This window comes from Vulpes vulpes, chromosome 2 (assembly GCF_048418805.1).
Source record: "Vulpes vulpes isolate BD-2025 chromosome 2, VulVul3, whole genome shotgun sequence".
NCBI lineage: Eukaryota > Metazoa > Chordata > Mammalia > Carnivora > Canidae > Vulpes > Vulpes vulpes.
The window spans coordinates 13,618,848-13,644,618 of NC_132781.1; the positions used below are offsets into that span (position 1 = coordinate 13,618,848).

The 25,771-nt window shown below is 44.1% G+C and overlaps 1 protein-coding gene across 1 annotated transcript in view; it reads left to right on the plus strand.

The window, feature by feature from the left end:
* The window catches only part of PITPNC1 (phosphatidylinositol transfer protein cytoplasmic 1), a 264,181-nt gene that overhangs the window by 141,856 nt on the left and 96,554 nt on the right, over positions 1-25,771 (plus strand). Inside the window, exons 3-4 of the mRNA XM_025999614.2 lie at positions 9,749-9,837; positions 11,083-11,090. Coding sequence (XP_025855399.2) covers positions 9,749-9,837; positions 11,083-11,090 — 97 coding nt within the window. The remainder of the gene's footprint in view (positions 1-9,748; positions 9,838-11,082; positions 11,091-25,771) is intronic.

Genomic DNA, 25,771 nt, shown 5'->3' on the forward strand with positions numbered 1-25,771 from the left:
CAAGTGGTATGAAGAATGACTGAAGAAACCAAGGATATTTAACATAGAAAAGCTAGACCCAGGCTGTGTAAAGGTGTGGGCAGGTGGGAAAAGAATTAGACCTGTATATTCTATAAGACCTCAAAAGTTACCAGTTGGACCAAGAGCAAGGGATGAGGATGCCAGGAGAAAGGGCGAGGCTCAGTTTAAGGAAGGAATGTAAGTATGTGAGCTGTGTGAAGACATACTAGGATGCCTTACAGTCATTACACTGGTACTGGGGATGCTTCCGCATGAGCAGAGCACCCACTTATTGGGCTGTCCTTGAGCAGATTTAAACATCAACTAGGTGGTTAAACTGGGCATCCTTTCAGATCCTTTTCAACCCTAATTTTCTATGCTCAAAGTAAGTTGCGGACATTATCCTGACTTACCTCCAGCATATAAATGAATGACCAATGAGGCACAGGAGAAAAGTACTCTGCGTTCTCTTTGCACAAATTTGAACCAGGTCCATCATTTTAGAATTTAAAAGGCTCCTGGAAAAATAAAAAATAAAAATAAATAAATAAATAAATAAATAAATAAATAAATAAATGGCTCTTGGAATATTTAGAAGTATGGCACATATCTTAGAACCAGGGAGATTATGGCTTAGTAAGAGAAAAAGAAAAAAAAAATGGATATGTGACATGCTATAAAATAATAAGACAGATTTTCATAATCATAAAATAAAACTAAATCCATTACTTTGATATTCAGAAACTGGAGCCACTTTGCATTCACGTGTCCTGCATGCACAGGTCTCGGGACTGTCGTGTTGGCCAGGCTGCTTCATAATTGAAATTCATTAAATGGGTATTTATTGAACCTTACAATGCATAACAAATTGTTCTGGTATTGGAGAGAATCTCTTAATAAGTAAGACATGGCCCTTGCATTTTGATCAGAGTAGAGGCTAGGCTGACTGGTTCTAGCATTTGTGAATTCATCTGTCCATCTCGTGTGTGATGTCAGGGAGGAAAAGCTTTTCTCAGCCCACTTAGGCTCTGTCAGTGGGGACTGCAAATTAAACTGAAATTGACAGATGAACCGCAAAAAAGACGAAGTTTTATTTGTCAGTGTATATGGGACCACCCAGAAAAATGAGACTCAAATAAGCAATTAGAATTTGGGGCTTATATACCATTTTTATTTTATTTTATTTTATTTTATTTTATTTTATTTTATTTTATTTTATTTTATTTTATTTTATTTTTTTAAGATTTTATTTATTTATTCATGAGAGACACAGAGAGAGAGAGGCAGAGACACAGGCAGAGGGAGAAGCAGGCTCCACGCAGGGAGCCCGACGTGGGACTCGATCCCGGGTCTCTAGGATCACACCCTGGGCTGAAGGCAGCACCAAACTGCTGAGCCACCCAGGCTGCCTGCTTATATACCATTTTAATAGAGGTGGGGGAGAAAAGGCACTTCTGGAAAAACAAATGGCTTTTATGAAAAATAAACAGGGCTTTTGGTGGATGGATAGGAGATAGTTTTGTGACTGTCTGTTTAGGCAATTTCTTATCTTCTTGCTCCTCATCTTTAGTGAGAAGAGTCAGTGTTCTTTGGTTGGGAAACTCCTGGGGAGGGCATTATGACAGCTGAATTCTTTCAGGAGGCTCTGCTTTTATGCAGATAAGGGGAGTTCAGTAAAAGCATCTTCCTACAACTGTTGATTCTCAAATGTCTTCAGCTCTGGAGAACCCTTATGCCACTGCGGGTGGCATCTTATAGACCCCTTTACCAGCCACAGCAAAGTGGGTTCTGAGAGTTGAACTGGCATTAACCAAGATGTCCTAGTGCCTATTTAATAATTTACACCAAGAAATATCATTGTCCTGTGAACCTGAATTCATGAGCTGGCAAGTGGAATTTCTTCCTTACGTCAATCTATATGGGAGGCCAAATCACATTTAGATATTGGTTTATCACTCTATTACCAAAGCATCTGTTAGAGCCTGGAGTTACTCAAAGTCTGTGTAGGCAGAGCCTTCTCTCGGGGTCTGACTTGAGCAGAAAGGACATTTCATGGAGGGATGTTAGTGACCCACAGAATTATCTGCAGGCTTGGGAAGGGGCAACTATCAGGGCAGCTCCAATAAGCCACGACGGCAAACAGATGCTTCATTTTGCTGTTGTCACCACAACAGCCATGGGTAGGTCCAGATTGTCCCTTTTTTTCTATCACTTATCCCCAAATGCCAACCATAAGTATCCCATTGAGTTTCCAGGTCCAGGCTTGGACTACCACTGAGAGAGGAGAGGGACTTCCAGACTGCTTTCCAAAGCGGCTGCATTTTGCATTCCCTCCAGCAATGTGTGAGGATTCCAATTTCTCCACATAATCACTGACACTTTGTATTGTCTGTCTCTTTGATTCTAGCCATCCTCTTAGATGTGAAGCAATCTCGCTTTCCATTGGCATTTCCCTCATGACTAATGATCGTTGAGCATCCCTTCTTGAGCTCACTGCCCATTCCTACGTCTTCTTTGGAGACATGTTTCTTACCCTTTTCCCATTTTTAAATTGGGTATAATGCCTTTTTAAAAGGCCATTCCAATGGTTAAGCATCTGCCTTCGTCTTAGGGCATGATCCCAGGGTCCCAGGATCAAGTCCCATGTCGGGCTCCCTAGAGGGGGCCTGTTTCTCCCTCTCCCTATGTCTCTGCCCCTCTCTCTCTCTGTCTCTTGTGAATAAATAAATAAAATCTTTAAAAAAAAAATCCATTTGTTTCTTGCTGGCCTGTCATATCCCAGGGACTGTGGGGGTGCTCCATGATCTGGCTCTCTCTACAGTTTTGGGTGCACAGTACATTTTGGCAGCTGCCTAATATGCTTGGAACGTTACACTAGTTCTAATACTTTAGTACATTTGGTCGTTGTCCTTGGGCCTTCGATCCAGTTCAGTTAACCAAATAAGTGGTATTTCTTGGCTGGTCTTCAAAAATCCTGGTTTCAACTGGCATCCAGGGAAAGGAGGCAAGATACTAATCAGTCTCTGGAATAGCAATTCTAAATAAAACCCATCGCCCAGAATCATGTGAGGATGGGGCTTTTCTTTGGTCCCCTTGCATTTTCTCTTCATCTGCAGCATCTCTCTGATGCCTCCCCATGAAGCCCATGAGGGGAGGGAAGCAGGGGTGAGGGTGGAGGGGCACTGGAAGAAAGATGGAGCCTATTTTTAGGCTTGTTTTTCAGTCATGAAGTGTCATGTTCTTCCCCACCACGGCTGCTGGATTAATTAGGCTGTGCTGGCAGCTGCCAGTCAGGGAGGGTTGCCAGCTTATAATGGTGATTCCGCCTAATGCCTGAATTGATTTGCATGAAGAAGACATTTCTCCTGTTACATGGCTCTTGCCTTCCAGGGCAACCTCTCCTGGCCTCTGTGTTTCTGGGTAGGAGAGGGTACCACTTCTTTAAGCTACAAACTGGGTTTGACTGGACAAGCAAAGCCACCAGCTGGTAACTCTACCTACCAGCTCATTGGTCCAGCTCCATTGCCAGGGCTTGGGTCTCTCATGTTTCCTCTTTCTCCTCTCCCAGGCCTTCCAGATCTGCCAAGCAAGTCAATCTCATTTCTTAGATCTTGCCCAAAGTAAGAGCTCAGTGCCCAGAGCTTATATGGCACCAGGAAAGCCCACTGCCCAGGCAACAGGTCGTAGAGAAATTGTCAACGATTCTGACCCGAGAGCTTATTCCCTTGCTATTTTGGATGAATCTTATGGTCATTATTGAATATCCAGAGCCAACTGTTTTTCATTCAGGAAATAGTTATTGTTGCCTGCTGTGTGCCAGGCACTGTTCTAGGTGTCGGGCATGCAGCGATGAGCAGAACAGAGATTCCTATCCTGGGGAACTTACCTCCTAGTTGGGAGTGACAGTGCACAATAGCCATAATGTATAAGAATATCAAATATTTTAAAATATTTCGTTTTACAGGGGCACCTGGGTGGTTCACTCAGTTAATTTCAGCTCAGGTCACGATCTCAGAGTTGTGAGATCAAGCCCTGTGTCAGGCTCTTCACTGGGCAGGGAGTTTGCTGCTTGCTTAGGATTCTCTTTCTCTCTCTCCCTCTCCCCCTTCCTCCCTTGGCCTCCTCTCTCCCCACTCCTGTGTGCTCTCTCTCTCTTAAAAAAAAAAAAAATATATATATATATATATATATATATATATATACATATATATATTTAGTCTTACATGTTCTATGTGGATGTGTATTCGATGTGTGAATATTAACTATATTAAATGAGATTGATTAATTTTTAGTATTTCTTATACTGGGGAAGTAGAGCCTGTAAGGGATTTCTTCCCAACATACCTTACAATCTATGCTATTCTGTTCTGCTCCCATCTCAGTCCTTAAGAACATGCCAGAGATTTTCATGCTGCCAGGGTCCCTCCCTCCTTCACCTTCTCCCATGGGAATTCCCAGGAACAGAACATAGGCCTGGCTGGATCTTTTTTATTTATTTAAAGATTTATTTATTTATTAGAGAAAGAGAGAGAGCACACACACAAGCAGGGAGGGCAGGAGAAGGAGAAGCAGGCTTGCCTTGGAATAGGGAGCCCATGCGTGGCTCCATCCCAGGACCCCAGGATCATGACCTGAGCCGGAGGCAGATGCTTTACCGACTGAGCCACCCAGGCGCCCTAGGCCTGGCTGGATCTCAAAGAACCAGAGCATCCAGTCAAGCATGTGCCACCTGGGTTCTGCCTCTGTCCCGACCAGTGCTGTTGGCACACATGGCCGGCTCCCCTGGGTGCTTCCCAGCATGCTAGCCATGTTACCATAAAGCTGTCCAAGCAGAGCCTTCCAAGAAGCGACACAAGGCAGGCCTCTTTTCCCGGAATCCCAATGCAAAGTGCCCTTCTAAGTAGAGAGTGTGGTGGTGGTGTCTTAAGTTCAAGAAACTCCCCGCGGGCGAAGCCCCCAACAGCCTTGTTTCTCACAAGTGATGCCTCTAGTCTGGAAATTCTGCTCATCTCTTTGCTGCCATGTCAAGAATTACATTAAGAGCTGAACTAAAAGACCAGCCAGAACAACCATTAGGACGAGTAAGTGAATAAATCACAGCAGCTGGAGAAGAAATGGAAAGACCTCAGAGGTTGCTGTCTGCAGAACCGGATAGATACAATTGATTATTATCAGATAATCGTCAAATGCCAAGTTTGAAACAAAAGGTCAGAATATCCCTCCTGGACCAGTGGAAAATGAGGTTATAAAAGGTAGCTTAGTCCTTTTTAAAAGTCACGGATGTGGGCTGAGGTTATTTGAGCATAATTCTCAGCACAGGCAGCAGCAGGTTTCAGGGGCCCCGCGGAGGAGAAAAGCCCGAGTGCAGGGAACTCAGAGGGGCTGTCTTTCTGCTGGGAATGTTTTAAGTCCAAAAGGTGATTGATTATAGTGCTGCGTATCCTGCATGAGTTGGTGGATAAAACAGCTCAAATAAAGATTCTTCTGAAGACCATCATAATTCTGATCCCTGTTGGGAAAATGAAATTAGACTCCATTTAGACCACATTTGGCCTAATGATGTTCAGTGCCTCCTGGGGTCAAAAAATATTCCCAAATGAGCATAAATTGCAAAGAGAGATTAGATATTAGGGTGAGTCTGGTGATAATCTGGCTTGTAAAGCGCCAGAAGCTTCTAATGGAGGGACGGTTTAGGTTTCCATTCCGGAAGCTCTTTATGAAGTAAATAAACACTCTTAACCTGAGATCAGTTCAGATTATGCCTGCATAATGGGGCCTCCTTATCCAGGTCAGTTGTAATTTAGGGAGACCCAGGGAATACGTGAGGAGGTTTCAGTGACTGTATCCATTTAGGTCCAGGGCTGGGTTTCCCAGTCTTGGCACTGTTAATATTTGGAACCAGATAATTCTTTGCTGTGGGGTTTCCCTGAGCCTTGTAGTATATTGGAACAACATCCCTGGCCTCTACCCACTAGATGCCTGCCCCTGTCCCCCCTACCTCCCAGTTGTGACAAACAAAAATGTTTCCAGACTTGGCCAAATGTCCCCCCCACCCCTGGGGGTGTATGCAAAATTCCCCCTCTGCCCCATTGAGAACCACTGCTCTGGGTTGACCACCATACTAGTTTGCCCTGGCCTGAGGAATTTTAGCATGGAGGACTTTCAGTGCTAAAAGCAGGACAGTCTCATGTAGACTGGGATGAGCTGGTCACCCGCTATGTCATCGATGTGTTCTATACCCTACTAAAAATTTTTAAGTGAAAAACCAAATGTTTTTGAAAAGTCTGTCTTCAGGGACTCTTGACAAAGGTGTTTGGGAAATGGTATCCTTCCACATCAGAATTTCCGATTTTGTAAAGGTTCAGAGTTTTTTTGTTTCATTTTGTTTTTAAGATTCTATTTATTTGAGAGAGAGAGAGAGAGAGTGAGAGAGCACGAGCAGCAGGGAGAGGTAGAGGGAGAAGCAGACTCCTCACTGAACTGGGAGCCCAACATGGGACTTGATCCCAGCACCCTGAGATCGTGACCTGAGCCCAAGGCAGATGCCCAACCACCTGAGCCGCCCAGGTGCCCCAAGGCTTCAGAGTTGTGTCCTCTTTTCCCTCAGTGTCTCTGAAGCCTGAGCCATGGTGACAGGGGCCATAGGAAGGTCTGGTCCCGGCCAGTGGACCAAGTGGACATGATTCAGACCATGCCGCCATTCTAGAAGAGACTCTTTTTGACACCTGGTAGTGAGTTTGAGTGACAGACTTCTCCTTAGAATCGTAGGCTGTGTGACAGTGTACATCATGAAAGTGACAGCAGCGGCAGGGACTAATTTAATTCCATTTTCCTCTGCAGCCCTGATAAATCATTGCCACAGGGAAAAATAAATTTTACTTCCTCAGACAAAAACGATTTGAATAATGATGTGCTCTGGGGAGAGTGGGGGCTGAGAGAAGGTCTGTTAATGGGGCTTAAAATATTTGACTATCATGTCATGGAACTCGTCGCCGACGCCTCCTGGGCCTGGCCTGGAAGATGGCTTATGCCAGGAGGGTCTCCTTCCCGGCCTCATCAGAAGAGTCACATAAAATGCTATCAGCCCTCTTGGCTAAATGTGTTTTTTTAGGAGAAAGTAATTGACTCTAGCACAGTATATCCTGCGGGAGTTAGTGGATGAGACACGTAGAATGAAGATTCTAGAGGCTGGGGTCCTGACCGTGTGCAAATAGGAAAAAAAAGTCTCGACATGAATGGAAAATTGCCCCTGTTTTTCATCCTCCTTCCAGAAAAATGATCGTTGCTTAGGAATGTGGTTCTGCTGGGAGGCTTTTTAAGTGATAAAGGGAGTGATTTATGGAGGGAGGGCGCTGTGCGTGAGGAGCCTAATGCATCTGGGGAGGGGTGTCGTGGGGAGGTGGGCAGTCCTTCCCCCAGGGGGACAGGGGAGAATGGGCCCTGCTGCCTGGAGGGAGACATGTGTGTGTCCTTTGTCTAAGCTAAACAATGCTGAGGTTTCTTTGGGGGGAGATTCCATAATTCTGGTTACAGTCCTTTAAAAGCACAAGGAAACCACTTGCCTGTGCTTGTGTAGAAGGCCCCACCCACTGGCAGGCATTGGCATCTGGGCCTGGGGGCAAAGAGGAGGGAACCCCGGGGGGACATGCGCTCGGGCCTGTTCCCTCAAGCAAGCCCCATGCGATGTTCCCACTCTAGACGTCAACCCTGGTTGCTCCCCACCTCCAGCGACAGAAGGAATAAATCAAAGGTAAAAGCTATAAAAACCCCTGTCAGGAGGCAGCCCCTTCCTTTGGAGCGGTATGAACGTAAAGTAAATGAGCAGATCCCGCCGAGATGATTTCCTAGGAGGGTAACGTTCTGCATTAGAGCTTCGAGAATTGTGCTGCGGATTATAAAACCTGCATAAAACCGCCCCAACCCGGAGGCCCCAGCCCAGCCCGCAGGGGAGAGAGCGCCTTGGCCTCATTTGACACTCAGCCGGCTTCGGGGGGAGCTGTGAGTCCCCCTTTGATTTAACCCTGATAAAGGGCCCAGAGCTTTGGGTTAGGTCCGGCCAGCCATCGAAAATACAGATTTGTCTTTTTTAAAAGCAGGTTCTGGACACTGTCAGAAATAAGAGAAACAATCTGAGAAGACGTAAAAGATGCACAGTATCTTTCTGGCCCCGGTTGTCATTTAAGTTCCACGTCCTAAGAGGGGTTGGGGATTTGGGGTCTCAGTAGCTTGATGTCACCGGTTCCTGCTTTGTATGGGCTTGGAACTCGAAACTGCCCCGGGGTGTGTCATCGGAGGGGCTGATGTCGCACTGGGCACCAGAAAGAGCAAAGAAACACAATAGAAGTCTCTGGAAAGACACAACACCCCCCTCCCCCCGAGGCATAGCGCTGGGGTGGGGGTGAGGGGAATGATAAAGTCATGCAGACATATTTAAGGAAAATATGATCCTATTTATGTAAATGTCACAGTTAAGGAATTCTCTGGGCCTGCACTATGCTGTAGCGTGTGCCTCCGAAGGAAAACAAAACAAAATAAAACAAAACTTCATTAGTCTTCGGTTTACCAAGGGTCTTGAGACCTGTGCCCCTGGGTTTCCTTTGTTTTAAGAATTTGTTTTCTGCGAATGGCTGCCCGGGTTCTTGCTCCAGGGAATGGCTCTGCCACTGCATTATTTTCCAGTGGCTGTCCCAACAAATCCCCCCAGCTGGGTGGCTTAAAACCACACAGATTCGTCCTCTCTCGGTTTTGGAGGCCAGAGTCTGAAATCAAGGTGTAGGCAGTGTTGGCTTTTGGGGGGGTGCTCCCAGCACAAAGCTGTCCCACACCTCCCTCCCAGCCCCTTGCAGCTTCTGGTGTCGGTGGCAATCCTTGGCGCTCCTTGGCTTGTTGGCTGCGTCACTGCAGTCTCTGCCTCTGTCTTCACTGGCATCCCCCGCCCTGTGGGTACCTGTCTCCAGATCTTCCTCTCTCATGAGGACACCAGTCCCTGGAGTGAGGGCTTTACCCTAAATCCAAGAGGATTCCACCTAGAGGTCCTTAATTACATCTACACAAGTCCTGCCTTCAAATAAGGTTAGATTTGCAGGTGCTGGGAGTTAGGATTAGGGTGAGGGTTAGATCTTTGGTGGGACATCCAAGTCCACCGACCACAGTCATCAAGCGGCTCTATTTTGTTATTCTTCACATCTCTACAACACAACCTCACATCTCTACTGTTCACATCTCTTCTGTTGCTACTGTCTGTTGCTTTAGCTCATTTTTAAAACCTCTCACTCTCACGGATTGTTAAGCTGAGGCCTGGCTCTAACATTTGCCCCAGCACCTATCGCCCTCCGTATTTGGGTTTGAACATCCCATCCTACCCCTTCTGCCATATGACTCTTAAGAGACCAAGGCCAGGCTGGCCAAACCCTCCCAACAGGGCACTTGCCAGGTGCTGAAATCTCATGTCCTTGTAAATCAAATCAAAGAGGAGAGGTTAACAACCCCATGAGCCCCCCCAGCGTCCCCCCCGCCACACCAGGCACCTGCCCTCCCACATTTTAAGAGCATATGAAATACGCACAGAGAATGGTGAACTCTGGCAAAGACCAGAGGGATGGGGAAGGGATGGCCTGTGGAGAGAAGGGCTGCCGAGGAGCGCCTCTGCTTTCTCCAGCAGTTTATCCGGAAAGGTATGGGGAGCATGTGAGGCTCTGGGCAGACTTTTTCTAATGGTCTTTTTCTCTCTCTCTCTCTTTCCTCTTAGCAAACTGCCTAGCTGGGCTAGAGCTGTTGTTCCCAAAATCTTTTATGTTACAGAAAAGGCTTGGAACTATTATCCATACACGATTACAGGTAAGTCCTTTTTATAGCCGGTATGTCACGTGTAGTGATAGGACATAGTGGTGGTCAGATATCACTGATTTAGGGTTTGTTATCCAAGCAGGGACTTGGGAGAGCCCTGTAGTATCTGCCCCCTTACCTGGAGCCTTCATCCTTTTAGGTCAGTGCTCTTCCTAGCAGTAGGGGGAGGAGGGTGGGAGTTCTGGGTGTTGGTGGCTGGTAGGAAATTAAGATAAACCATTCCATCTTCCTTTTTAAAGTGATTGTGATAAATAGCTTTATGGAGAAGGAAGGTGAAACTCCTTTTACTGATACATCTAGAGTTTTTGTTATCCTTATTCTTCCCGTTTCTTCAGTAGTCCCCAAGTAATTTTGGGATGTGGTTTATTTTGATATTTTACAGTCCCTCCTCCTAAGAGCCCCACCCCATCCCCAAACCTTGACTATAATTTATGTAAAAGTTTTTTTTTTAAAGATTTATTTATTTATTTATGATAAACCTAGAGAGAGAGAGAAAGAGGCAGAGACACAGGAGGAGGGAGAAGCAGGCTCCATGCCGGGAGCCCGACGCGGGACTCGATCCCGGGGCTACAGGATCGCGCCTTGGGCCAAAGGCAGGCGCTAAACCGCTGAGCCACCCTGGGATCCCCTATGTAAAAGTTTCTATTGGGTCTCTCTGCCCCAAACTGCTTCCTTTGCAGTTGGATAATATAATTTTAAAATCACATTCCCTCTCACTTGTGGTGGAATGATGACAAACTCTGCTGATTCTGATGTAGAAACTTGGGCCCTCAAATCTGGAAGGTTTGGTTTTTGCCCTCAAACATGAAAATTCAAGCTCCCACTTGAATATTATCATAACAGGCTCTTCTTATTGGTTTTGAAAGCTGCTTTTCCACTTAAAAGATTTCCTTTGTGGTTAATGAAATACTCCACTGGAATTATTAGTCTTTAATTCTGCTTTTATAATGCCAACTCTTTGGTTTTTAATTAGCCACAAACATATAGGCTAATTGAATCTTGTCTTACAGTCCTTATCTGGCCAACCACAGGAGTATCATCTGAAAGATTTTCAAGAGCAAATATGGAGATATTGATGAAAGTTCAGTTTTTGAAATGTTTTGTTAGCATATTTTTAATATGATTCACCAGTCTTTGTCAGTTCTGTGGTTTTTATATTACATATAAGCATGGTCTAAATCATCATTTTGTCTCTTTTTTCTTTTCTCTCTTGTCCAAATGAACATCTGGGACCAGAATACACAGTAAGTTTCATTTAATCATTTTTAAATATTCAACTTAAGATCAGTGGAGTAATTGGAACTTCCCATGTACTTCTCATCTTATCCATGTAATAAAAAAATAGAGGAATAATTCAGAATCAGAAATATTTCAATGTAGGCTATTATATAGTTATATATAATGCACTAACTGGCATGTTCTCATTTGTTCAAGAATATGAATGTTAATTTAAAATGCCTTGATAGTCACTTTACATAATTAACTTTTGCTTGTATTTTTAAATAGCTTGACTGCTCTACTTGTGATAGTTCACTATAATAGAACAGTTTCTAGAAATGTGATATTAAAGTGACGATAGCAGCTACTGATGGAAGGCAGGGCTTATACGTATAGGCTGTGACCGATCACTTATTGGAAAAACTTGTAACTAGAAAGACATTCATTCAGATTAAAACATATATATATATATATATATATATATATAATTTTTTTAATTTAAGTAATCTCTACACCCAAAGTGGGGCTTGAACTCACAATCCTGGGATCCAGAGTTGCATGCTGTATTGACTGAGCCAGCCACACGACCTTCATCAGATTATTTTCCTCTGAGCTCTGGATTGGACTGTCTCGGTGACTTGATGACAATCATTTAATTTCTTCCTATCCTAAGGGCCTCTAGAGTCAACACTTAACACTAAAAAATGGGACCCCAGAGTATCATTGCATTGTGGTATTTTCATGTGGATCATTTTCCTCAACAGCCAACAGATCAAGTTGTCATAACAAGGAAATGGTTACTTGAGTTTTTTTTTTTTTTAAGATTTTATTTATTTATTCATGAGAGACACAGAGAGAGAGGGAGGCAGAGACGCAGGCAGAAGGAGAAGCAGGCTCCATGCAGGGAGCGTGATGTGGGACTTGATCCCGGGTCTCCAGGATCATACCCTGGGCTAAAGGCGGTGCCAAACCGCTGGGTCATCGGGGCTGCCCTAGTTACTTGAGTTGTAATGAGAGTTGAGTTTTGAGTCTTAATCAAAACAGCCACAGGAAGGAGAGGAGGTGAGACAGAAATGGAGGAAAATGATTTGTCATGTCCTTGGCATGAGTCTGGTACTCTGCACATAGTGGATGCTCAATAAAGAGTCCTTGAATGGCAGAAGGAATGCACAAGGCAAAGACAGATCATCTCAACAGATAGAGTGGAAGGGTCACTGGCTTTAGACTCAAATAGGCCTCAGTGTCCTCTGGCTCTAGCTCTGCCACTTACTACCCAAAGTCCTTAAGCAAGGGACCTCCAGTTGCCAGTTCTTGAACTTGTGCTGGTCCATGACCATGTTCTCACCTGTCCTTTGCAAAATGAGGAAAATAGGAAGAGGGTTCAAAACTGTGCATAAAATTAAATTTGTTTCATTTACAGTTTCCTTTAAGGAGAACAAATTACAACCCTCAATCTTGTGTATTAAAATGTCTTTTATGAAATGAGAGGAATACATATAGCATTTCCTCCCTAATGTCCATAACTTTGGAAAGAAAAGGCAAGTCTATGGCAAAATACAAATTTTACATTTTGGAAGTAAGCAGCTTAAGTTCTCGAACCAGTTTCTTCATCTCTAAAGTTTGAATAAACCCTTCTTCACAGAACCATTAGTAGGAGGAATCGATGATCTAACATGGAAATCAGAAGATTTTTTTCTGGAGGCACCTGACTCCTGGCTCAGTCAGTTAAGCATCCTGACTCTTGACCTCAACTCAGGTCTTGATCTCAGGGTTGCGAGTCTGAGCCCCACATTGCGGCCTACTTTAAAAAAAAAAAAAAAGCCTTTTTCTGTAAAGGGCCACATAGTAAATATTTTCTGCTTTTGTGGGCCAGCTTCTGTCACTGCAAAAGCAGCCAGAGACAACAGGTAGAGATATTGGGCTGGTGGAATTTCTGTAGGCAGCAAGCTACAGTTTGCTGAGCCTCGATGTACACAGCTCCTGCATGCTGCCTGTACAGAGCAGGCAATGCTCTCCCCGGTTCCATGGCTTCTAGCAATTGCACAGTCTCCAAGAGAAACACTTTGGTATCTTTTGAATCCTGCTTCTATTAACAGTGGTGCAAATTACCTCCCTTTAAACCTCTACTTCATCATCCATAAGTGGGGAAAATGTAGTAACTATCTCATAAGGGTGATGTGAAGATTATATTAAGTAATCCACATGAAATTTTACCCTAGTCCTTGGTGCATGGTAAATGCTCAGTAAAAATGTTCATTGCTATTATTTATTGTGCAATGCTGGAAGCTGCTGTCATTACGATGCAAGTTCTGTGGGCAAATAAATGGGAATATATCTTGATGCCCTTCAACGCAGACTGGGCTCCAGTTATTAGACTGGATGGCGCTAATTGTCTAGGATATGATTTGATTTGATTGATATCTGATGTTATCCCTAATTCCTGCTTCTCCGAAAGCTTGTACATGGACTTCTCATTTGAAATGTAATCGATAGTTACAGGGACAAGAGAATTCATGTCCCTATAAGTTTGCAAAGGCAGTTATTTGCCCAATGAGCCTTAGAATTAGGTCACCTTGACTTGACCCAACACTGGTGGCACTTATTCCCCACAAGCCAATGACTGTACCATGAAATGTGGGGGTGATTAACAGAGAAATGAAGTCTGAAAAACGTTTGACATGGTGTTCATTTTTTAAGAATATGTGTTATAGTACTGAAGTTCTGAAAACAGAACGCCACAGAATGAAAACCACAGCTCCTGACAAAGCCATCCCCATGGGACGCACCTCCTAAGGCAGCCCTCCTGTGGAAGGCCAGCCTCCACATTACGTTGAACTTGGTCTCCTGTACCCCTCTCTGTGCAAGCCACAGAGGATTTCTCAGGGGTCGTGGCCTTTCCTTCCATCTAGCCTCCCTTAGTTCTAATGACACAGCTCGGACTTCCAACTTTTTTTTTTTTTTCGTGAGAGACACACAGAGAGGCAGAGACAGACGCAGAGGGAGAAGCAGGCTCCCAGTGGGGAACCTGATGTAGGACTCGATCCCAGGTCCTCGGGAATCACAACCTGAGCCAAAGGCAGACGCTCAACCACTGAGCCACCCAGGTGCCCCCAGCTTGGACTTTCAAAGGACATGTTATTTTCTTTCTTTTTGGGAAAACATGGGGACAGGACTTCAAGAAGTTAGCTATGGTTGTATTGTCTCATACTCGCCCCCTTCTGTTTGACCCCTGTATACTCCTTGATCTCTCTGGGCCCTTATTTTTCTTGTTTTTATTTTGTTGTCAGTTCCTCCCTAATGCAATCCTGGGGTTATTGTTCAGGGCTGCTAGAACAAAGTACCACAAAATAGTAGAAATGCCTTGTCTCACAGGTCTGGAAGGTTGGAAGTCTTGATTCAGTTGTTGATATGGCCATGTTCCCTCTGAAGCCTGTAGGGGAGGACCACTTTGCCTCTTCCTGGCTTCTGGTGGCCCTAGGTGTTCCTTGTCTTGTGGCTTCATAGCTATAATCTCTGCCTGTCTTCATCTGGCGTCCTCCCTGCTGTGTCTCCTCTTCTTTTTTTTTTTTTTTTTTCATTTTAAAGATTTTATTTATTTATTCATGAGAAACACAGAGAGAGAGAGAGAGAGAGAGAGAGAGAAAGAGGCAGAGACATGGGCAGACATGCGGGGAGCCCAATGTGGGACTCGATCCTGAGAGTCCAAGATCATGCCCTGAGCCAAAGGCAGGCACTAAACTGCTGAGCCACCTAGGGATCCCTGTGTCTCCTCTTCTTACGGGATACCTGTCCTATTGGATTAAGGACCCACCCCACCCCAATATGAACTCATCTGAATCTGAATAATTCCATCTACGACAGCCTTAATTCCAAATCAGATCACATTCTGAGGAACTGGGTTAGGACTTCAGCATATATCTGGACATTGCAGGAGCGAGGAGGGGCACAAACAGAATTCAACCCATAAACACCATCTTTCATTTTTAAGTTTTCAGCCATCTATTAAGCACCAACATAAAACGTCATGGGAATAGGTTGCATTGAATAATAACCCCTGCCCTTTGGGGAGTCACAGTCTTGTGGGAAATAGCTAGACATTCTGATGGCAGCTGTCAGCAAAGCATAGGGTTTTCTGGAGGCAAGATGGGACAGGCCATCATTCAGCCCAGAGGGCAGGCTGGCACCAAACCTGCCCCACTGAGCTGGCTGAGCTCGGAGTGGGGCTGCCAGCAGAAATTTATACCAGAGGGCAGAATGAGTGGCACTAGGCAATCCAGTCAGACAAGCAATTGCAATGTGATGAGAAGGGCCCTGGCCTCTGGATTGGGGTCCTGAGCTTCAGGGACAGAGCTATAGACCTCCAGAACGTGTACAGGTAAGAACAGGACACAGCCACCGTTTCCAGGTGACTTGATCATGAGATAGGGGAGTGATAAAGTTTGGCATCTTTAGCAAGGAAAAATACCAAATGTCCTGTTAAACTCGAATTTTCAGATTGATAGCAAGTAGCTTTTAGTATTTCCCAAATAATGCATAGAATATACCGGTACTGAAAGGTTACTCATCTTCTGTTTTCTTCCTGGCAACCCTAGGCAGGGAGGGGTAGCAGTGGGGGTAGAACTGGCCTCAGAGACTCAGGTTATAAGAACAGGGTGACGGTGAGGCAAAGGAAAAGGATGAGAGGGATTGTGTAACTCGGAAACTTGGTCCTGAAGTTAATAATGCCGTGGTAACACTAAGGTGAATCAAATGACCTGTTGGGACAACTCCAGTACTTCCTGCCTCAGGTAGGTTTGGCTCAGGAAATGAAGTGGACGGAAGAGGGCGGAGTTGGGGAAGATTCCGTGAGAGCACATGAATTCATAACTGTCAATATTTCAAGGAAAACCTGTGCTAAGTGTTATGGTTGAAACACAGAGTGTTGTAGAAAGGAGAGAGAAGAAATAGGGAAGATTTCCTGGAGAAGATAGTAGGATTTGAGCGGGACCTTAGGGATAATAGAGCTCCTACCTGCAGACACCCGCTGTCTTAGTTTGGGCTGTATAACCAAACACCATGCACTGGGTTGGTTTAAACGATAGATCTTTTTTTCTCACAGCTCTGGAGGCGGGAAAGTTCAAGACTGAGGACATCCTCTGATTTGGTTCCTGGAGAAAGCTCTCCTCCTGCTGTGTCTTCACAGAGCTAGGAGAACAGAAAGCAAACTCTCTGATCTTTTCTTATGAGGGCACTAATCCCATCATGAGGGCCCCACCCTCATGACACATCTAAACTAATCGTCCCCCCACTAAGGCCCCACATCCAAATAGCATCACACTGAGGGTTGGGGCTACAGTGTATAAATATGGGGTGGGGGCCACACCTCAGTGTAGAGCATGCTCTCTTCAGGCCCAGTGGGCAAGTGCTATGCTGGATCCTGGACACTTGGAGGCCAGGTCATGGTGGCTTTGAGTGTCAACCAAGGTCTGTATTTAATTCTCCACAGGGAAGCAACATTGTTCCCGGCTAGTTCACTTTGATTTTTCCATCCTAAACATAGCACAGTTTTTCTTTCCGCCTTCCCAGTGCCTGGGAGTCTGGGTTTGTCCCTAGGGCTGCAGGTGCACCCCTTCGGGGCTGCAGTGGTCACTCTGAAGCTGCCTCAGCCGAGTTCTCACGCTCTCTGCCCACGATGGCTTGGGCGGAAGAGCCCACTTTTCTGACTGCAGGGTCTGCTCTCTGGATTTATGACAGATGCTTTCAATTGTCTTCATCGTTTTTTTTTTTTCTTCCTATTTTAAATGCTTTTCCGTTGGCCTCTCTGTCCCCCCAACCCTTTAATCCTAAATACCCCTTCTTGATGTCATTTCAAGCCCATATTTCCTCTCTGTGCCCAAAGTGCTGCCCAGAGCAAAACTTCTCCAATGCCTGACTCTAAACTGGGGTCACCACACCCTGCCCTCCCTACCCTCCAGGGAGGCAGAGGAGTTCTTAATACTCTAGGCAGCTGTCTGTTCTCATAGGATTAGCCCAGAGCAATGTTCAGCTATTCCTAGGATCCTCTAGGTCTTATATCTGACTGTCCAGCCTATTACTGAAACTTCATGCTGCCCTCATTTGTGACAAAACCCAGACAAGAAACTTTCTACTTAGGGTCATCTAGGGCTTCAACATTATCACAGTTATCAAAACGTAAAAGCTTTTCATCACTGTGTATGACTGTGTGGTTAAGATTATGTGGAAATGCTGCTTGCCCAGGAAGTGGAAAAAATATCTTTAGCTTGGTTATAGGAAAAAAAAAAATCTTAATTACACAGTAAACAAAGAATAACATGATGACAGTTTTCCAGAGGACAGACTATCTAGCTGGTTCTTTAAAACCTGCCGGTTCTTCTGTAGTTTTATAAAGTCACAAAGGAAGGTGCCCGAAGAGACTGGCTGCCTTCCAAAGTCACTAATTTTGTTTTTCTAGAGCTAAAAAAGGCAACACCGGACTACGAACATAGCTCAGCGGCATCAGTTCAGCCTTGGTAGTGATAAAGGGGAAAAAAGTTCTTTCTCGTTTGTAAGAATTCGAAAATGTAAGTGATAGTAGGTTGACAGCAGTGACCTAGATATACAGCTGCTATATATATTTGGGGGGCATGACCATCCCACTTCACCAAAATGTCTTTTATTTTTCTTACTTATTCTTTTTTAAAGATTTTATTTTTTTTAAGTCATCTCTACACCCAATATGGGGGCTCAAACTCACAACCCCGAGGTCAAGAGTCCCATGCTCCACCCACTGAGCCAGCCAGGTGCCCCTCCACCAAAATCCCTTTTCATAAGAATCCACAGAAGGAGCAGTGACAAATGGGAGGCACATTTGTGTTAGTGAGAATGGCTGCCATTACCCAAGGAGCAGAGGTAGTAATGAGCTGTCCATTATTCCCCAATATTATAATTATTTTGTTGCAAGAGGGAGAGAAGGTAAATTGTAATAGACCAGGGAGAAGGAGATGACTCTTGCATGAGGACCTCAAATGGTACTGAGTCACAATGAGAGATGGGGTTGGTTCAGGGTTGGTTCAGTCCAACCCGGGAAGAGAATCAAGCCTGCTCATGGTTGCGGATGTGTCATCAACCACCCAGGGTGAACTCTGGCCATCTTCCCAGGAGTGGCAACAGGGAGATTAAGGTATTTTCCTGAAAGCAGCTAAAGGTTCTGGAAGGAATTTCACTTGAAATCTTGGCCTCATCAGGTCCCCGATAATTGAAAGCGCTGATGGGTGCTGTGTGCATAGACTGATGACCTCCATGCCTGCCAAGCCTTCTTGAGCTCCCCATACCCCCTCTTCCACTGAGTGCTAGCCAAGTAGAAGCCACTGAATTCTATAATGAGGGAAAAGGTGCAAGTACAGAGAAAATACACTCATACCAGAACTCTAGGATTGGTCGTGTTTGGATGGAAATGAGAGGACAATCTGACCATCTCAACTACTAGGTAAACTAAGAGAATTGATGGTCCCTAAGGGTTTCTTCTTTGGAGTCATGGAGGTGGGATAGGGGTGGGGGTTAGATAGTTAGGAAATAGTTTCTATCTCCACGTCACAATTAACCCTGAATATCCAGGGCAGACCATAATTGTGCTGGATGGTGGACAGGACAGAAGTTAGTGTCCCTTTAGAAATGAGGTCTCATGAATTGGGACCTGGTAGAGACCAGGTCAAAGAAACAGTCTTCCAGTTGGGTGCTGATGAGCAAGGCAGCAGCTAGCCACAGGCCAGAGGAGGACCCTCCCAGAGAAAGATAGTTGAAGTCAGGGGAGACATAGGTCATGGCATTAGGCTGGTGTCATAAATAGAGTTAGAATGGCCAACTTCAGAAATCTTTGGGGGCCAAGAGAATTTAATTTATATGGAGACATTCTAAAATCATTTATACGTATCATTACATGGTGCACAGCCAATGGTTAAGTAGGGAAATACTGGGTTATGCAGAGCTACAGATTTAGTTATTGCAGGACTTCTCAAAGCCTTTACGATTCTTTTCTTACTTTGTTCTTTCTTTCTTTCTTTCTTTCTTTCTTTCTTTCTTTCTTTCTTTTTCTTTCTTTCTTCTTCTTCTTCTTCTTCTTCTTCTTCTTCTTCTTCTTCTTCTTCTTCTTCTTCTTCTTCTTCTTCTTCCTCTTCTTCTTCTTCTTCTTCTTCCTCTTCCTCTTCCTCTTCTTTTTATTTATTGGGATGCCTGGGTGGCTCAGTGGTTGATCACTTGCCTTCAGCCCAGGGTGTGATCCTGGAGTCCCAGGATTGAGTCCCATATTGGGTTCCCTGCATGGAGCCTGCTTCGCCCTCTGCCTGTGTCTCTGCCTCTCTCCCTGTGTCTCTCATGAATGAATAAATAAATCTTTTTAAAATTTTATTTAATTAATTTATTCATGAGAGACAGAGAGAGAGAGAGAGAGAGAGAGCCAGAGACACAGGCAGAGGGAGAAGCAGGCTTCATACAGGGAGCCTGATGCTGAACTGCATCCCAGGATCCCAGGATCACGACCTAGGCCAAAGGCAGACGCTCAGCCACTGAGCCACACAGGCGTCCTGAGCCTTTACAGTTCTGTCACACATTGTGAATCTTCAAAAAGGGAACTGCTGTACTTCCCACACTTATTTATCCTTGGAACCTTGAATTTTGCAAGGACAGCCTTCTAAAACTTAGAAGAATGCCAGAAGCTTCTCTCAGGGTTAGAGCCATTATGTACCCACAAAATAGGTCAGTGGGTCAATTCTATTTCAATAAATGTTATTTGCTCTAAAATTTCGGTGGGTTAATACATTGCATAATGATTACTGTTAGTCAAATTCCAGTGGCTTGAAGGGCTCCCAACAGTAATAACCTGTAAATTTCTTTTCAAAGTCAATGCCATGTGAGACCACACAGCACAGGCAGCAGTCTGCTGAGATGCTGGCGAGATCACGCATCAGATTAGTTTTAATTTAGGAAGTGAACTGGTCTCATGGGGTGACCGGTTGCAAAGCAGCTTATTCACAGGAGTGCCATGGTCCTTGTGCAGGACTAGAACCTGTCTCCCCATCTCAGCAACCCAATCTGTAGGGACCTGTGAAGCCAGAGCCCCGGGACACGCAGTGTTCTCTGTCTGGTGTATCCCCCTTACATTTCCTCTAGCTGCTCCCAAGCTGTTCTTCATACTTCAAAGAGAATGAATTCAGCCATCTTGGGGGAGAGGGCAGGAGAGAAAATGGGCTCCTCCACCATAACATTAGCATTTTGAAATTGTCTGCATTTTTTTAAATGCCACTCTGAACGACTTTGCAGAGGGCAGCCATCAGAGAAAAAATACATGTTTAATGGAATCTTCCTCTCTTCTTTGTTTTTTTTGTTTTCTACTTGTGGCACTGAAAATTGGATTTCTCTTCTCCAGTTCCCTAATACCTATGGAATTGTGCTCAATTTATCTTGGGGAGATAAGAATAATACAACTGGACAGATTTTTGCGGGGCAGATTCCTTTCCATAAAAATACAATAAATTGCCTATAACGATGGATCTCCTGAAATGGTAAACTTCAGTGATTAAATAAAATGAATGCAAAATTACTCCCATGTTTTTGACCTTCTCATCACTGAGATATTCTGAACTGTGTGATATCTACAAGAATGCAACTGTCTTTTCAGTTCAGATTTTCAACATTGACCTTATTTTTTAAGAGTGAGTATTTTTTTATATATTTTTTAAATATGTTTTTTAAGTAAGGAATTTGCCCAGTTTGGTTCAGAGGAGTGGTTCTTGCGGTTTTTAACCTAAAAGGCTTGTCATCTGAAAGTTTCTGACCCGGCTGAATGCCAGCCTTTATATTTGGGGAGTCCTTCTGATGCATTCCCCTCTCTGTTACTTATGTGTAATTCTTTTTCATTTGATGCATCCTGCCTGTCTCTTTAAATCCCCGTCCTCCCTTTATTGTGCATAGCGATCAGATTCACAGGCATCCTCTGCTTATTTCTCCTTGACAGGTCCAGCTTTAGATTGCACGAGCCCTGCTCAGTGTTCACAGAGGCACCCGCAGCAAACCCGTGCCCCATTGAGAAAACATATTTTCATTCATGTCTTTGCTGCCTCTCCCTCCTGGCCTTGCTTCTCCTGTGAGATGCTGTTACTCAGCTTGTCAGAGGACGGAAGAGGCTCCAGCGATGAATGAACTAATGAATGAACAGAGCCTCAGTGTAGGGCGCAGGCTGCCGGGGAGCCTGGGAGAGGCTGACATTCATTTCCTTGGTGTGGGCTGGAATGCAAGCAGATGTTTTCCTGCTGTGTCTCCAGGCTCCGCCTCCACAAGCTCCCTTCCTCTCATCCTCCCCCACTTCTCTTTCAGGTCCCACTGCTCTTCTTGGCCACCTTTTTCTTCCTATGCAGCATATATTAGGGAAGTCACTCTGATTCATTTTCATCTCTGCCATTTATATGCAACCCTTTCTCTTTCTCTTTGCTTTAAAATTCTTCCTCTTCCTCTCCTTTTTTTTTTTTTTTTTTTTTTTTTAAATCTCCACCTGGTTTCCTCTCTTCACTCTTCTGGAACTATCTTTGCAACTTTTTCCTAATTACTCTGTTTCCATTGCCACTCACCCTATCTATGTATAAAGTCACACATGGCTCTGGGAACCCAGGAACCCAATGGAAGCTCAAATATCTCCCATAACTTCCTGTGCATCTTTCCCTGCATGATGACTAAGATTCTGAGTAGGTGGGAGGGACAGTGGGACACACAGCTTCTTGAAATTGGTGTTCGGGGACGCCTGGATGGCTCAGTCGGTTAAGCATCTTCTTTCAGGTTAGGTCATGATCTCAGGTGCTGGGATCCAACCTCATTGCAGGCTCCCTGCTCACTAGGGAGTCTGCTTCTCCCTCTGCCCCTCCCCACTGCTCGTGCATGTGCACGCGTGCTCTCTCTCTCTCTCTCAAATAAATAAATAAAATCTTAAAAACAAATTAAAAAAAAAAGAAATTGGTATGTGTGTAAAAGATCTTCTGTGCCCAGTAGAGAAGCTTATCTATATTACCTTCCAATTAGGGGGCAAATTTTCTGTCAAATTGGAAGGATAAAATGTCCTGATGATGAATAAAGGAAGCTGGAAGTTACTTTAAGATCTAGATGTCTCCCAACTGCCTCTACATACAGATTGACCCCCGCCGTGGTGGGGGTCAATTTTACAAATAGCATTTTACAAATAGCACAGGGTGTAGCCCCATAGTCCAAAAAGATAGTAAATCCTAAATTCCACATTTGATCTCACTAGCCCTATGGAACATTCTGGATAGAAGTCTCCTGTTGATGGAAGTTGGAAATATTTGCAAGTTCATTTCTATTAACGATCCTGGCTCAAACTGAAATACCCGGTATGGCCTTGGAGTACATTTAATATGATAATATAGAATATAGTACCAGAGAATCAATGTCTTCGGGGGAATTCCATTAGAGAGAAGGTCAAGTCTATATCGAGTTTAATATTCATTGATAGCAGAGGACACGTGTGCATGGAGACAGAACAAGATGGCCAGAGAGGAATGCATTGAGTTCCAGATAAAAGCTAAAAGGAAATGATCTTTTGAAAGCCTGTAAACACTTCATGTACCCCAAGCCAGCTTCTCAACTCTTCCATTTAACATTCTTATTTCCAAGCCTCCTTGGAAAATTTGTTCTCAGACATAGAAGGATTCCGGCTGATAAACAAGAATAAAAAGTTAAGATATTGAAGTCAGTCATTGGTTTTCAAACTTTGCTTGTCTCAATCCAGGACATTCCATGGATGTGCCTCACCAGCCTCCATGTCCCTATATAACACTTTTTTTGTAGAAAGAACTCTGGTGCCATTTGAAAAGCAGTTTGAACGACAGAAGCATATCTCCCCTCAGATCCTTCCTCATCCTGGAAGTCTATGAACAAGTGTGATGGGTGAGACAGGAACCACTTGAAAAAGTGATTTCCCAAACCTCCCACATTTGCACCTCCTCCATCTTCTCAACTATGCTCTTTATAATATGCTCCCCTTTCAGTTAAAGTGGACTAAAATTAAGAGAATTTTTAGAATACCTTGTGACTTCCATTACATCCCATACAGTTACTCAGGGACCTCATCGATGTGTTTACTTACTTTTTCATTGGATTTGAATTGTTTTCTGCTTACTGAAAAAGAAGATGCTTATTGTAAAACACAACATTATAAAAATGTGTATCACGGAAAATGAATGGACCTCATGATTTCCACTGCTCTCCTCCATGAGAATATTTTGGTCTCTATTTCTCCATGTTTTCTATGTATATAGTCATGTGCTTTTTTTAACATGCTTTTCTTAGCCTTTTCTCAAAACTGGATCATTCTATTTTACACTTTGTTTTTTTTTCTTAAGATTTCATTTTATTATTATTTTTTTAAGATTTTATTTATTTATTTAGAGAGAGACCATGAGCTGGGGTGAGGGTGGGGAGAATCTTTAGCAGACTCCCCACTGAGCACAGAACCTGATGTGGGTCTCGATCTCTGACCCTGAGATCATGACCTGAGCTACAACCGAGAGTCCGATGCTCATCTGACTCAGCCACCCAGGCGCCTCTTTAAGGTTTTATTTTTAAGTAATCTCTATACCCAATATGGGTTTCAAACTCACAATCCTGAGATCAAGAGTCACGTGCTCCACCGACTGAGCCAGCCAGGTGCCCCACGCTTTAGAGTTCATGGCTTTCGAGTTCTCCACAATGTACTTAACCAACCCTCCACTGGTGGACTTTGGATTGCTTCTGTGTCTTGTTTTGTTTTGTTTTTAAGGTTTTATTTATTTATTTATTTATTTGAGACAGAGAGAGAGAGAACATGAGTGGGGGAGAGGGGCAGAGGGAGAGGGAAAAGCAGACTCCCTGCCAGGAAGGGAAGCCCAGTGCAGGACTTAATCCCAGGACCCTGAGATCATGACCTGAGCCAACAGCAGACACTTAACCTGACTGAGCCACCCAGGCGCCCCGCTTCTGTGGCTTTTATAGGACCAACACTGCATAATGAACATTTTTTTCGTTTGTAATGTTTTTTACACCTGGGAATTTATGCCCTTCCTTGAGTCCTGAGCAGGCTTTTGAAAGCAATTCACAACAGGCATTAACTTAAGCCATCATATTTAAAATCAATTTTTGAAAATGATTGTATTTGAAAGGTACTAAGATATTTTGACATTTAAAGGAATACCTCTGGTGAATTTCTTAAATGAATAATTATTTCCCCAATTTCTCTTTCGAGTAAACTGGTTTTTTCTTCTTTGAGCTCGTTTGAAGTAGGGCACGTCTATCATTTGGCAGATGCACCCAGAGACATATTTTCTCTGCTCTCAGTGGCTGCAGGACAAACTGAAAAGCAAAGTCTGTGCCTTCATCACCATCACCCTCAGCTCCACTAGAAACACTCGTGTGCTTTCCTAACTAATGCTCAAGAGGCAGCGGGATGTAGGGTCACAAGTGTGAACTTCCAAGCCAGACAGTTTGAATTGAATCTCAGCTCCATCATGTAAATGTGACGTGATTTGGGGCAGATGACTTAACCTTCCCATGACTTTGTTTCTTATCTGTAAAATAAGGATAATAATAGTATATCCCTCATAGAGTTGTGTGAGGGTTAAGAGTGGAAAAAGAATTATTATTTATCAAACACTTGGAATGGCGCCATATTATTGTCGTCATTACCTCAGGATTGGATCATGTCTGTCTCAGACTGGACATGATGAATATGGACTGTGGTTCCCTTACATCATCATTTTGACCCAAGGATATACCAAAATTTCCCTGGGTTAAGAAACACCAGGTCAGGGATGCCTGGGTGGCTCAGTTGGTTAAGCATTCAACTCCTGAACTCAGCTCAGGTCTTTTTGTTGTTGTTGTTGTTGTTGTTTTTAAATATTTTATTTATTTATTCAGGAGAGACACATAGGGAGAGACAGAGACATAGGCAGAGGGAGAAGCAGGTTCTCCACAGGCAGGGAGCCTGATGCAGGACTCGATCCCAGGACCCCGAGATCACAACCTGAGCCAGAGGCAGACAGTCAACTGCTGAGCCACCCGGGTGCCCCTCAGCCCGGGTCTTGATCTTAGGGTCGTGAGTTCAAGCCCCACATTGGGCTCTATGCTGGGTGTGGAGCCTACTTAAAAATAATAATAATAAAGATAAAGGAAAAAAGAAACACCTGGACAATAATAAACGTTGACAAGGATGTGGAAAACCTAGAACCCTCATATCCGCCGATGGGAATGTAAAATGGTGCAGTTTGCAAAACTATCTGGCGGTTCCTCAAAAGGTTAAGCATAGAGTTACCATATAACTCAGCAGTCATATTGTAGATATATACCGAGGAGAAATGGAAACGCATGTCCACACAAAAGCTTGACAAGAATGTCCATGGCATCATTATTAATAAAAGCCCAAAAGTAGAAACAAATATCCATCAGCTGATGAATGCATGAAGTAGATCTGGTATATCCATGCAATGGAGTATTACTCTGCTGTAAAAAGGATGCTAAGTGAGAGAATCCAGACACAAAATACCTCATGTGATTTCATTTACATGAAATGTCTAGAAGAGACAAATCGGAGAGCTAGAAAGTTAGATTAGTGGTTGCTTGGGGTCTAGGGTAATAGGGAGGCAGGAATGGGGAGTTACTGCTGTAGGTATGGGGCTTCTCCTTGGGATAATGAAAA